Source organism: Macrosteles quadrilineatus, unplaced genomic scaffold (genome assembly GCF_028750875.1).
Source record: "Macrosteles quadrilineatus isolate MER2022 unplaced genomic scaffold, UCM_ALF_1.0 Scaffold_10__1_contigs__length_6754688, whole genome shotgun sequence".
Taxonomy (NCBI): domain Eukaryota; kingdom Metazoa; phylum Arthropoda; class Insecta; order Hemiptera; family Cicadellidae; genus Macrosteles; species Macrosteles quadrilineatus.
In genome coordinates, this window is record NW_026542603.1 from 3,516,180 (window position 1) to 3,530,662 (window position 14,483).

Sequence of the window (14,483 nt, forward strand, 5' to 3'; positions counted from 1 at the left end):
CAATATCGCGCCACTCATCTCCATTCATAATTGGCTTAAAATACCTACATTTGTATGGTCGCCATTTCAAAGAAAAATTATTAGGTATTTAAGTTTAGAATTTAGTTTTCTTTGCATTTTTAGTAATTTTGTGACGCCGTTGTACCAAAATTATTTCCACAAGGAGGAATCAAGTAGTGCAAGTTTTACAACCAAGAAACCATCTACCTACAGTAATACATTTCACTAGTTTACAGGTCAAAACAAACAACGCAAGACTAATACGAGTGCAAAACAATTTAGAAAACGTTGGGAAGTATTGCAAAATGCACATATTTCTGTAGTCACAACTGACTGACAGGACAGCCAGCACAACTAGTAACTAGTCGTCCTTGCTAAGGTACGCAGTCCTGAGTCACCAGTGGAAACTGCTGTTGCGGTCGACCAATGCTTCACTTTATGAAATAGTACTAAAATCATAAACTACAGATGATTAAGGCACTGAGTTAGGGTAGCAAACTTCGGTATATACTCAAGGGAGGTATAGAAGAGCCTTCGATGACGTCAGCTGTCAGATCTCCTCTTGAGGAAACACCATTACCACAACGATACGAAATTTAATCATCGGCCTCGGTGGTGTGTAGTGGCTAGCGTGTAGGGCTGACAATCTGAAGATTCCGGGTTCGAATCCCGCTGGCAGCACAAACTTTTTGTCAAAAATTTGTTTTTTTCATATCAGCAAGTTTGGTTGGTTTGGTGTTATGACAGTTTAATTTTATAACAAAAAAAGATATAAAATTGAATTTTAGGCATTTATAGTTTTATTTTATGAACCAAACTATTTTTTAGATAAGTAAACCTTTATTCGATTTTTTCATTATCAGCACGTTTGGTTAGTTTGGTTAGGTTATGACAGTTTAATTTAATAGGCCTAATTGAAAAATTTTAAGATTAATTTTACTCTTAATTTTATAATTAACTAGGCCTAATAGAGAAGTAAAAATTACGCGCTGTGCTCTCTACTGCAACGCTGTTAACGGAGGAATTTTGAACTTAACTATGACGTCATCGTTGCCTCATTTGTACCTCCCTTAAGTCAGACCCGCAAACTTCAAGCCTACTAAGTTGTTATCTACGATATAACATCGCAGGAAGGCATTCGCAACAATCTCTTTATGCAATGTTAATTGCAGGGACGCGTAGTCCAAACAGTTGATCTTTGAGTGTGTTGTTGCAGAATCCCACAAAACAAACAACTGTACGTGGTTGTTCAATGAATGACGACTGTGAGAATTTAAGAATCTACAATAATCAAATCAAACCATAAATTAATAATGAATCAACAAAAATAAATAAAAAAATATCAGTCGTTTTAGTGATTGACAGCGTTGTTCCAATTACGAAGAGTCGACTTCACAGATATCACAATGCCAGTTTGAAGTTGACCGTGGATCGAGTTTCGTCCAAACCGGTTCTGTTCCCACCTGTCACCCGCAAATTCTCCGATTCCACAAATACCATTAAAATGGTTCTACCATTTTTAGCTATCGGGACATGAATAAAAGGCAATGAAACGATCCCGAAGATGTTAATAATCGAACAATGTATTAAAAGTGTGTACAAGCACTTAATGAAACCAAGGACACCCGAGAATACAGGAAACGACGTGCTGACGTTTCAAGGTCAAGAGACGCAAGTCGCTTACCACCCCATGGTCTCCTGGCCAAGGGTCGGTCGTAAAATATTTTTGCGGGGGCGGCCAACCTGTCCCAGGGTGCATGAGGATTAGTGCTGGGACAGGTTAGCCGCCCTAGCCAAAATATTTAATGGCCGACCCTAGACTAGTAGAACTTGGGGCAGGGGTTGAAACTAGTTGATCATAAGATACCAGTACTCAAATGAAGCATGCATCAAATTTATATTTCTAAGCTGCAACATAAGCTTAGAATATAAGTAACAACACTTTAAAAGAATATCTTTGCGTTTCCGGTATCAAACACGGAGAACCAATATGTTGCAGGGACTAGAAAATTAATTGTCTGCTTGCTCCTTGCGCTTCTTAATAATCAAGTCATTGTGAAAACCTTGGTAAAGTGGGCCTATATTAAATAGTGAATCTAGGTTTTTTAATTTACTATATTGAATTTTCTATATCTTTTAAAAATAGCACATGATGTGAAAGTGAATAAAATGCTCGTCAATCAAAAGAGAAAGTGTCAAAGTTTATTGTTTTTAATCTTAAGCCTTTTTTCAAGGGCTTTTTTTCCTAAAAAAAAGCCTAAAGAAACAAATATTCAGCACTCATCTTTGTCATTACAGTAGTAGGTCATCACACTTTACTGTCCCGCAGTATTAGCGAATTTCTCTATAGGGAAGTAGCTATTACCATTGGTCTCATGGTAAAACCTACCCGGGACCGATTTACTTTTTCATTTTGATGTACCCATCCCCAGAGGGGAAAAACACCGTGATAAATAGCTTGTACCAGGTCTACCGTATAAAAGAGGATAATATGAACAATACGTTTAATATAAAATGTGTTTACAAAATAAATACAGACAAATTGTCTCATTTCCCATTTATACAAGATCTGTATTATTTTTATGTTAATTTAAAGTTTTAAACGTCATTGAACATTACACACGTAAAATAGACTTAATATATTTTATTGTGGGCGAAATATCTTTAAACACTGTTTAAAGTCATTTAATAGCTCACATTTAATGAATATAGGTATATTTTATGAATATTAGCTCACGTTTACACTAGTATATTTAGATAATAATTTATTTGACTTTTTGCTTGATGTTTTTCTTTTTTCAAATCGTATGAATAAATATCATAAATAAAATCCGTAAACACTAACAATTTCTTAAGGGAAGTAATATTATCTTCCAGTGCATCGCAGTGCAAATGCTATAAAACAGGGGATGCAATGGATTATGCATCCCCTGTTACCTATCGTCAAACTCGAAGATAATCCTGGCAGCAGGGGCGGCCAACCTGTCCCACCCAGACCCCTCATTAGTGATGGGAAAGGTTGTCCATCCCTGCAAAACAGGCCAGAAATTCGCAGGTCAATTTTAACCCTGGGAAAGGTTGTCCGTTTCCCGCTTACCACAGCGGTCCCGATGATTTGTGCGATATCGTGATCTTGACAGTTCAGTTCACATTGAGTCAGTAACAAGGTGAGTAAAGGCAAGTCAACAGGGATACAAGGATGGGAAATCAAACTGCTTGAATATAGCAGATCAAACAGAAACTTCCGTACCGGTACCTATTAGTTTTCGTCAAAACTTTCTAATGTTAATTGTACAGTATGCGTAATTATGTTCCATGTAATTGTGTTATCGATACTTTTTGTTTCAAAGTATCGAGACCTATTTAGGAAAAAAACTATAACCATACAAAGATGCGATCACCTATAGCCTAAGATAGACCGTCTTTAGAGTAGGTGGTTTGTTAATACTGTAGAGTGTAGAAGCACAATTTTTCACGTTTCGACATCTCAGTCGAAGTCTACTACTGCAACATTAATTCAACATGAATCACCGCCCGTCCGGTTTCTGTCAGTAGGTAGTCAGTGGACATCTCGGCTCGTGGCAGGAGCAGTAGGATCGGTTACGTTCACTTGTTGATAGCACAAGTACATATTCTAGGACCTAAACTGTTTTTACTAGTAATTATAAAATTTCAGTTTCAATGGATTTTCAATAATAATTTCATACATATCCTTGATATTGTAATTTCGTTAAGCCTACTTCAATCAGTAATATTCAAATACTGCAACTGAACTGATCTGTGGAATGTGGAGCTCGATCTAGATCCAACCCCCGTTAAACACTCTATAGTGCATTATAATTAAAACCAATTAACATGTTCGCTAAGCAAGAGAGAACGCTGCATGGCGGCAAGCGGCATCGCCATACAAGGCAATGGGACCAAGAGCCCGAGTGAGTGAGAGCTGGGATTCCTGTTGCCTTATTTAGCCGTAAGTCGGCAAGATAGCGCTCTGTACATCTATCTGTACGACCCCCGCCGCCGCCGCCACATTGGAAATAATACAAAAACAATACAGATGCTGACAAAACAAGACGCGGTCAAGCCCAAGATCACGATTGCCAGACTGTCACCTGAAGGCAGCATGGGCTTGAGAGAGGGTTACACAACATCCGTTTTACTATAACCATAAAGCATGCAGTTTCAATGCATAGCTTAATTATTAATTGTCTAATTTACAATATAAGCAATTAAAAGGCTCGACTAGCTGATTTGAAGCTCTTTTGTTTTCTACAGATCAGCGAGTATTTATATTCAGTATGATAAGGGGACTTTGATGGGGACCAAGCAAGGGGAAAATTATTATGGTCGAAGATGGAACCTGTCTCCTGACGCAAGCTAGAAGGTCAGGAGACAGGTTCCATCATACAGAGTATAGTAGCCTACTCGTTAACTTTAAGCAGCCTTAGCTCAATAGTATATATCCAAATGGTCTCCATTAACCTATTTATAATCTTCTATAGTAGTGTAGGTTACTGGAAATAATGTATTAAATCTTCTATAGGCCTAGTAGTGTAGGTTACTGGAAATAATGTATTAAAAATTAAATGAAAGATCGTAGATGGTTTGATTAATTTGTTTACATTTTTAAGATTTTTACAAGTTTTTCATTAATTAACTTAAATTAAATTTCACATGCCATGAGGTAGTTTTAAAATATTCATTTGAGCATATTGAAGGGAGGCAATCCTTGGAGCCTCCACTCAAATAGGATCAACATAAGAAAAATAATAAAATAAATACCCCCTGGCGTAGCAAACCTGCAGACTAAGCAAATTTCCATTTGCCTGATTGGATTTAAATTAAAATGTCCCCTTAAAAATATCACATATTTATTCCCTATTAAAATAGCAAACACTTTAACGAGTATGTTTGCTGCAACAGGGAGGGTAAAGAAGTGTTTTTTGTTTAACGTTACTAGTTTAGTATGAAATAAATGCATTTTCCAAATTTGTGCAAATATGTTCATAAACAAGCAAACTACAACAGTTTACTTATTATCCATAAGAATAACATGGGAATTTTAAATTTACAATATTTTGGAATTTTCTCCGTAACCATTAGTCGCATCTAGTAACGCTTCAATAGAGGCCTACTAATTTTTACCTTTTTAGGCTCTACATATGTTTTATAAAAGAATTTGCTAAATTTTAACCCCATAAACACCCGTTCCCGCAGTCCGATCATGCTGATTCGCAAACTTGTTCGAATAATTGTAGGTTTACACCAAATTACATCAAAATCTGATCATATTTGCTTGAGTTATCGTGCTAACGGACTAATACATAAATATATATATATGAATTTGAACAGATGGTGTTTTGGCCTCTAGGGACCTCAAAACGAAAAAGTAAATCGGTCCAGGTCTTACCACGAGTACTACGGTAATAGCTTATTCCCTATATGGGAAATTCGCTAAAAGCAGAGCTGCAGCAAACCTACAGACTAAGTTTCAAATTTCCATTTGCCTGATTACATTTCCCCAACTATTTCCACAAACATGGCAGAAACATTCCCTATTTAAAAATCAAACAATACCCTACTTAGTTTGATGATACAGGGAAGTTAATAAAGTGTTTTTAGTTCAATTTTACAGCTTGATATGAAATGGGCACATTTGCCAGATTTGATCAAAATAAATTTATAAATAGCAAATTAGAACAGTTTATTAGTTTTCCTTAGGAAGTTGGGAAAGGGGAATTTAAACATAGGCTACAGTTCTTTTGGAATTTTCGACAAAGTGGAACAATCTGACTAAGTGTAAAACAACATGTCAATATACAAAATTAGTTGTTTTAAGCTCTACAAAATGGTAGGTATATAGAAACAACATTCTTTAATTTCATATTAAACCCTATTTCTAAAGTCCGACCATGCTTGTTTGCAAACTCGTTCAAACCTCCCTACAGGATATCTAATAAAAAGGCCTTTTTTAAAACAATTAATCGTACACAAAATGTAATGCGTACTCAATCGCTTGAAACGTGTTAAATTAAACTGTTAGCTACTGAAAATATCAAAATTCGCAGCATATAAATATTAAGACTACTTAATCATCATTTAATTACTCATTATGTAAACAAGAATGTCAAACTACTTTTAGTCTAATAGAGCTTAACTTTGTAGAGGAGACACAGTCGAATACAAACAAATTAGTGGTAAGCATGAAGTGTATGAGATTTGGTGTCTGCTGGTTATAGCTGGGCCGCGTGTGGGAAGTGTTCTATTTCAGTCATTCCCTAGGAAGGCGACATAACCCCAACCCAACACTCAAGTTTAATTGCTACTCAGTTAGTCTACAACTTGGCTTGCTTTGAAATAAAAAGGCTACCTGTTTAACTTACACAATTCACTAGTCTGAAAGCACAAGAAATGCGTCAAATAACCCTTGTACCTACAAAATACACTTGATGATTAGTTCTAATCGAAATCGAACACCACTTATACCATCTTTTATAGGCTATGTATTTACCGTCTTGTGAGTAAACAGCATAAAGTGTAAATATATTAAATTACAAGTGTTAAGTATTTGACATATTTTCTTTGTGCTTTCAGGTAATTTAATAATAAGTATGGTGCTGATAAGGAAGTTATTTAATTCATTAGTCCTTTTTATTTGAAGATGGTACTGTTTGTAATAGGCCTAGGCTACCTAATTAGTTTTATCTTTGGCTATTGATACAACTAGACATTCCATTCCCATGTTTAAGTTTTTGCCAATTTTTAAAATTGTGGAAACTTGATGTGAGCCATCCACACACAGGTTATGCTGATGTAAATTACTAATTTCTGACAAACACAAACCTTTTACCAAGTCCAAAGATAACCTTGGTACAAAGATGAACCAACTTATTGTGAGCTATAGTAACTGTTATGACCCATCAAATAAATGTACAGTACCAGCAAAAAAAGGTAGAAAATATAAATTTAAAAACTAACACATTCTGGGACTGGCTCAAACAACTACCTTGTTCTTTTTTAGTATCAGTAGGCCTAGGCTAAGAAATTGATGAAAGATGGCCCATATAGATGAGATACCTGCTTCAGTATCCAATAGTTAATGGTTTTTTAATTTGTAAATAAATCAACAAATCTTTAATTCAAAATCTGGCTGTGGATATATATTTAGCCTAACTATTTCTCACCCTGAAACACACTTTTAGCCTACAATAGAGGTGGGCGTTATCACAGACTTAACCAGCACTAGACTTCTCATCCCATTGTAAATTTTGAAACTCGTTTTTTTGTGTGTTGTTCATGTTGGTCACACAGATTGCTAGTCTGTGATGAAATTTTGTTTTTGTTCATTTAGGGCTAATTTCATTATTTAAATGCTTTAAGTTACTGTTTGGTTATACAACTGGAGGACAAGTTATTGTTTATGATTAGATAATTTATTTGGTTTAAACAAGGTTATAAATTAGGCCTAAGAGGCTGAAATAGCAGGAAACAAATTGTAAACAAAACACAACCTTTACAGTGCACCAATAAAATTGTCTTCAGCTGATCCGTAAGGATGAGAAGTCTACTAGGGGAGTTATCTATGGTGTTACTTAAAGTAATAGGTTAAATACTACTAGGTTCGAACTGAAGTGTTACCATTTGAGGTGTTTTTCTCAGGTGTAATTATGCAAAAAAACCTCATAAGAAAAGCTTAAAAGGCCCATTGCTTATTCAATAAAATGCATCTACTATTATTGTGAGATATTGTTTTGCATTGGTTCTCATTGAGGTAGTCGTAAAGCCAGCTTTATCAGCATTTAAAGTCTAAATATAGTTTTGATTATTGGTAGGTCCCCCAAAGCAGAACTACGGGCGATAGTGCAACATTACCATTGTTGCAGAAAGATTAAGAGGGCTACAAAAAGCCCATTTTTTTCACAGGCCATGTTAAGGCCTTTTTACGCTTAACCTAGCCTTGAAGTTTCAGCAGAAAATGGTACATAACAAGTTAATAAAATTGTTTTTTTGCAGAAAATATTTCTCTAGAAAGATTTTTGGAAGAATAATTCTTTGTTCTGCAAACAGTAACGGTACCATCATGCATTACTATACATAAACGAAAGCTGGGACGTCAAAATTGGGCACATCGATTGTGAGGAAGAGCTTGGAATAACCGAATTACCAATGTAAACAGTAGGAGTTTTCGCACCGATACCAAGCTTTTGAAAACTTATTTAAATTTCCAAATTTTCACAAACGCAGTTTATTTACACACAACTTGGAACGCGTAACCTTAGGTCTACGCCCATAGAGTTTTTTCCAAGCCCATTGCATAAAGTTTAAAACGTTCTGCTTTGGGGAGTAGGCCTAAAATATTGCAGGGAAAATACATGTTCTAAATATAAATTAGGCTAACATAAGTTAAGTTACACTCCTATTAAAAACGTCCACATTGGATGATTAAGGTCATCATAGTAAGCATGGAATAAAATGTTTCCAAACAATCTTACCCTCACTGTTTCAGATAAGTTATTCACACTATTTCCCTCAATAACTTTAAGTTTTGTAACCGCTAAGTAACTTAGCCACACTCTTTAACATAGCTCGCATTATCAGATTGGACCAATGGGAAGGGTGGGTGTAAACATTGTTTAGGGGAAGTCTAGGAATGCGGTGTGTAAAGTAGAGAGCCGGACACGACAAGCGACACCTAACTTATTAAGTAAGTTAAGTTAGTTTGGGGCCTTTGATATTACATGGAGGCCACCCTTATACAACACGCTGCAGCGGTAAGTAATGTTAGGTTGGGTTAACATAAATAGAAAGTAGGCCTAGTACTCATCCAGTATCGTTCAATTCATAACGAAACGAGGAGTCCTACAAACATATTTCACACAACCTAACATAAATGCCGCAGCGCAGTAAAATATTTTGCCTCCGTATATAGGCCTACCAAACTAAGTTAGGTACGTTTTTCCAAAATCTTCAACTTTGGCCTACGTGCAAAGCTTAAGTCTGCATTGTGCACTCTTGAGGGCTAATTAAACTTGGGCCTAGGCCTACATTGTTTGTTATTCTCATAAACTGAACTTAACTAAACAAACCTAACCGCCATGGCACATTGTAAGAGAATATTCTTAACCCTACGAGTGGCGAATCGACAAAAAATGTCAATCTCAAATTGTGTTGCTGAAGTGGCACTTGACAAAATTTGTCGATAAGCCTAATATAACATTGTTCCCCCTTTGCATTTTATACACAGTTAATTGACATAACTCTTATGGAAAGATGATTTTCTGAAGTTTCATTTTATTACAAGAATGAACCTTATTTTATAACATAACTTAACCCTCCGAGTGTCATGCGTCGCTGCAGCGACTCACGAACACTGTTTACGGCGAAGGCTCTATGACTGACAAAATCGGATTGAACTGGATCGAGTTAGGTATCGTTCTTTTCATTAGATTCTAAGCTTTCTCCAGAGGTCTGTCTCTAAGCGCTTTATGTTCTCCGAGCCGATCGTAATTGTAGCAGACAGCTGACGTGCGTATTTGTAAACAGGTTAGTTAACCTCGGACCGATGACTGATGTGTTTTATGATGTTTATCATTGTTTTAGTGTTAAAAATCAAAAGTAGTGATATACGTGGTGCATTATAAGAAGATTTAAGTGATTTTGAAGGGCTGGTTGATGATCCTGAAGAAGTAGGTAGTGATTATTGATGTAAATTATCAGCCAGATTCCTAGCTATGGTTAGGCTATGCATTCTTAGCTAAACGCTATGTACTGAAATCTGTTTTTTGCCCATAACTTATTTATTTGCAAATCTACTTCCTTATATTATTATATATTTGTAATCCTCATAAAATTTAGAACAAAGTGGCTATTTTCAAATATTTATAGGCCTATAATTTATACAATTTCATTGAGCGCGAACTTATTTTCTTTTTAAATTTTTCCAAAATAATTTTTATTTTTACCTAAAAAAAATTTTTTGAAACAAATATTCAGGTTTTATGTATGATATTGAAGCTCATGATTTTCCAAACAAAATGGTATATAGAACAGTAGAATTAACATTGTTTTAAGATTTTCAGATCCGTTTTAATAAAACCTTGCAAATGCGCCAAAAATAGGCGGACATTAACTTAAGGCCTAAACTATGGACACTCGGAGGGTTAAGTTAACATGTTTGCTACTGCAATAGTATGAAATTTTTCATTCACATGGACCAGCGACGCACATTTAGGCGACGGCCGGTTGCCACCCATAGACTGCCATCGCATATATGCGACGGCTAGTCACATTAAAATAGACTGCTGTCGCATATTTGCGTCGGGGCTCTAAGGTTATTAAAATTCTTAGGTCTATATCTTTGTAACAGTCTATTCGAAGGCACTGAATTCCCTGCAGTAGTCTACAGAGATGTCTGACGCACAACTGCGTCGCTTGGTCTGTGGATATGATGATTGGTGACGTCATATGATAGTTGAAAAAACTGGCCTTTACTTTTCTGCATCACTGTATGTATGTATCTATCAGATCTATCAATCTATCAGACTAGATCTGTCAAAGATACAGGATTCAAGTATCAAGTAAGTAAGTATCAAGTACTGTAAGTATGTATGCAGTATGTATGCTACATTATCTTATTTAGCTTTTATATTTGTTCAGTTATAAACTGTTCTTGAATAACTTAATCTGTTTTTTTTTACTTAGGCCTACTTTTTCTTAAGAACACTTACAAAAATGAACTGTCGCATATTTGCGACGTTTGGTCTTTCAAGAAAACTATTATAATTTTCACTATTGTCTTCGCTGTAGACCGGGCGTCGCAAATATATGCAACATTCCAAAAGGTTATAAAAAATACAAAAAACAAGAATAAATTATTTACAAACACGATTGTTGCATTGTAGCGCATTACAATGTAAATGATCACTGTTTTACAGGTTTTCGCCCATGGTCTGTGTGTACTTAGTTAACATTAACTAAGTGACAGCTGGTCTATGTATAAGATTCAAATGTATACCTCGGTCTGTGGCAATGACCGCGGCGTCGCATATATGCAACGCTCAGTAGCGAACGTGTTATGTAGCCTATACCTATTGATACAATCATGAGTTAAATTTGAATGAAAATAACGTGCGAACTCGCAACCGCCATGTTTCGTTGTGATATCCTGAAAGATGAGCAATTTCAAAAAATCATATTAGCAGACGCAATTTTGGTTTAGGCCTATAGCAGACAAGTGTTACCACTGCAAAAAGGATGAAGTCTGCTTTTATTTTGTATTTTAAGTAGGTAGGCCTATAATGTCATATAATGTATTCCAACAGCCAATAATTTTTTTTGTAAATAAGTAAGTAGCCAATTTTTACGTGAGGCTAGTTTGGCGAATCAACAAAAATTGTCGGTCTCTGACGCGCATATAATACTTATAGCCTATAATTTGAAAAGTCCAAAAACGTTGTTTTGTAAGCTCGTAGACAAAGAAAAGTAAAATATCAATTTTGTCAGGCTGGTCACACAAATAGAAGATTGGACTTTTCAAAGCTTTAAAAGAACAGAACCCTTGACATCTTCTAACCTAAAATGGCAGCGTCGTCGTGAGTTTTTGTCCGATAACAAGATGAGGTGTGAGTTTTATGCGTAATTTTACAGTGTAGCCTAATGTGGGTTGGCTTAAAAAAATTTATGGTTTTATGATAGGGTAAGTTATTGATTTATTATTAGAGGGCATTTTTGGATCTATCAAAGTGCAGTTGTCAAAATTTATCATGGTTTTTATCTTCATTGTTGATGTGTTACTTGCTAAGTTTATCTATTGTTATTTACTCAGTCATAGCCTTTAGTTGTTGTTGTGGTAAATTTTGTATCATCTGCCTTTCGTAAAATGATGTCACCATGGAAAATCGAAATATAAGTTAAATGAATTGAAAATATCGATTATTCGATTGTTTCATACGATATATCGTTTGGTTAGTTAGGTAAGATTAACCTAACCTAACTAACCAAACGATATATCGAATGAAACAATCGATTAATCGATATATCGATCGATATTTCCATTCGAATGAGTGTACCTAAAGTAAAGTGCAGCCCAAATTGGCCTAAGTTCTCGAAATGACTTAACAACTAGGTAAGTTAAGTAAGCCTAACTTCACCTTCGGTAGTCTTACCTAGCCTAGCTAATTTTAGGTTCTAATAAGTTAGCCTAGAAATTAGCCTAAAAATTAAGATGTTTCAAACTAAATAAAATCCTAGGCATCTAACTTAATGACAAGTCTGAACACTGGGCTACTTTGTGTGGTGGAAAAATCTGTCACGTAAAGACAAGTATTCCCTGATGACATTGATGTAAGTTAGCAAAATAATTCATGAAAGTCCCTCAAGACTACAAAACATGGTCAGGACCTAATTAATTTAGCCTGGGCAGTGTGGCTGGACCAGTTTTAACAGGTCATTTAGCCTAAACAAATAAATGTTCCTGATGTATGTACAAGACTTTGACGCGTCACGAAGAACGACGGAGACAAACAAAATTATAAAATTAATAAATAAATGATAAGGGCTGAATCTAAATCGATGTGCAAATGGCGGTACCGGCATGAGGGATTTAGGAGCACAATGAGGATTAATAATTTTTACTAAGTGAGAACTGAGAAACCAAATTGTGAATCTAAAAAATTAAATCTAAAATTAGTTAACTGTATAATAAATCAACTTACCATTTTATTTGTGCGATATCCGTATCACCTTGTGCCAGTCTATTTCACTAGAAACCCTAACGTCACCCAATATCCAGTGGAAGAGAGGGTGTTCACTGTTCACTGCTTCCACTACCAACCGAACAGAGTAAAATGACTCTCTCGTTAAAAATCCATCCGCACAGACAGCTCCTAATGGTACGGCTCACGCAATTGGGCGGCCTATCGTCCCCTCCTAACCACAATCTCTTCTTGTCCAATGTTAGCGAGTTAATCACTGAATGCGTCCGAGTGAAAATGAAATTTTATTCAGTTTCTTTGACGTATTACGGAGGATTTATGAAATATATAAATATTTTTATTTCTCAAATAAAATAGTGAATCAATGTACCGCAGTTTATCAATAATATTCCGCAATCGATGATGGGACTACTTTAACAACACCCAAACTCAACCTCAAAAACACTTAGATTATTTTATTTGAGAAACTATTAATTTTTTTAAAGAAAACTCATTATTTTTTTCGAATGTATACCATTTGTTTTGTTGTTTCTGGATCCACAATATCGGTTGTTGACGATTTTCTTCTCTAAACAAACCGATAGGCGATAACCCACATCCACATGGCAAAGAAGTGTTGCACTTAGCACACTAAATTTCCCCGCCTCAGAAGTCAGACGGAAGAAGAAGGAAATTAGTCATCACACCGGCTTGACGCTTCACACACTAGCCAATCCGGAGTACACTTAGGGGGATATTACCTTTTATGGTATGATATTGGAGGGAAGTTTGTATGGGAAGTTATCAGCCTGCAATTGTTATGAATTGATTTGATTTGTGCAATTAATTGAAAATAATTAATTGTGGTAGCTTGTAGACATTAGTTTTAACATTTTTAATCAGTAGATAATGTTTACATTTCGAATGTTATTCATAATTATTTGTTATTTATAATAAATAAATAAATGAATAAATAATGGAGTGTCTGTCTGTGATATGGTACATTAGTGACCACTACATTTAACTATACTATATTATTACTACTATATTGTTACTTATACTTATACCCAGAATAAAATGTGTTATTTTGCATTAGGCCTATCAGACTGATGGGGATTCCAAAAAAAGTTTATCTTTGTACAGTAATTATTTTCCTCTTGCCTTCAAGGTTCAATATTAATTACTGTATTCTATGTATGAACGAAACCAATTATTTACTTATTTAGGGATGCATTCTCTTAGATTATTTTTCAACTTTAAAAACTGTTTCTGCAGTTTTCAATGTGCATGCTTTCAATATGAATTACTTTTTCTTCATACTACAGCAAAGACACCACAATAATAATAAATGCATTGCGGGGACTAGTTTACCGGTAGCTCTTACTCCCAAAGGCTTTTCACAACTCTACAATGTTTTAAGCCGTTTTTATACATTTATTTGGAGTATTGGAGTCTGAAAGCTACATTTTTATTGCTTTCCATTCCAGCTGTCATGTCATAATAGGAACCAAGCAGGTTTTTGCGGCTGAAAATCAGCTGTTCGCTAATTTACTTTAAACTGTATTTTATACACACACGCTGTACCCATATACATTGCAATAGACTTCTTTTATTTTCGTCGCTACTTAGAAACTATTTATTAGTTTGACATGATTCCTCTAAATGTTTTCACACAACCTTAAAGTTGTAACTTAGTGTTAAACATTAGTGTGCATATTGTATTATATTTTCTCAATTTTGTATAGTGTGGTGAAAAATAGCGTTCATACCACGGGCCGAAAGGGGTTTGCA

General features: G+C 35.3%; 1 protein-coding gene across 1 annotated transcript in view; it reads right to left on the reverse strand.

Annotated features, from left to right (window-relative positions):
• LOC129004695 (cofilin/actin-depolymerizing factor homolog) overlaps positions 1-12,868 on the reverse strand; it is a 28,127-nt gene extending 15,259 nt beyond the window's left edge. The window contains exon 1 of the mRNA XM_054433260.1: positions 12,714-12,868. Within this exon, the coding sequence (XP_054289235.1) occupies positions 12,714-12,716 (3 nt within the window). The 5' untranslated portion in view covers positions 12,717-12,868. The remainder of the gene's footprint in view (positions 1-12,713) is intronic.
• Between the last annotated feature and the right edge of the window lie 1,615 nt (positions 12,869-14,483).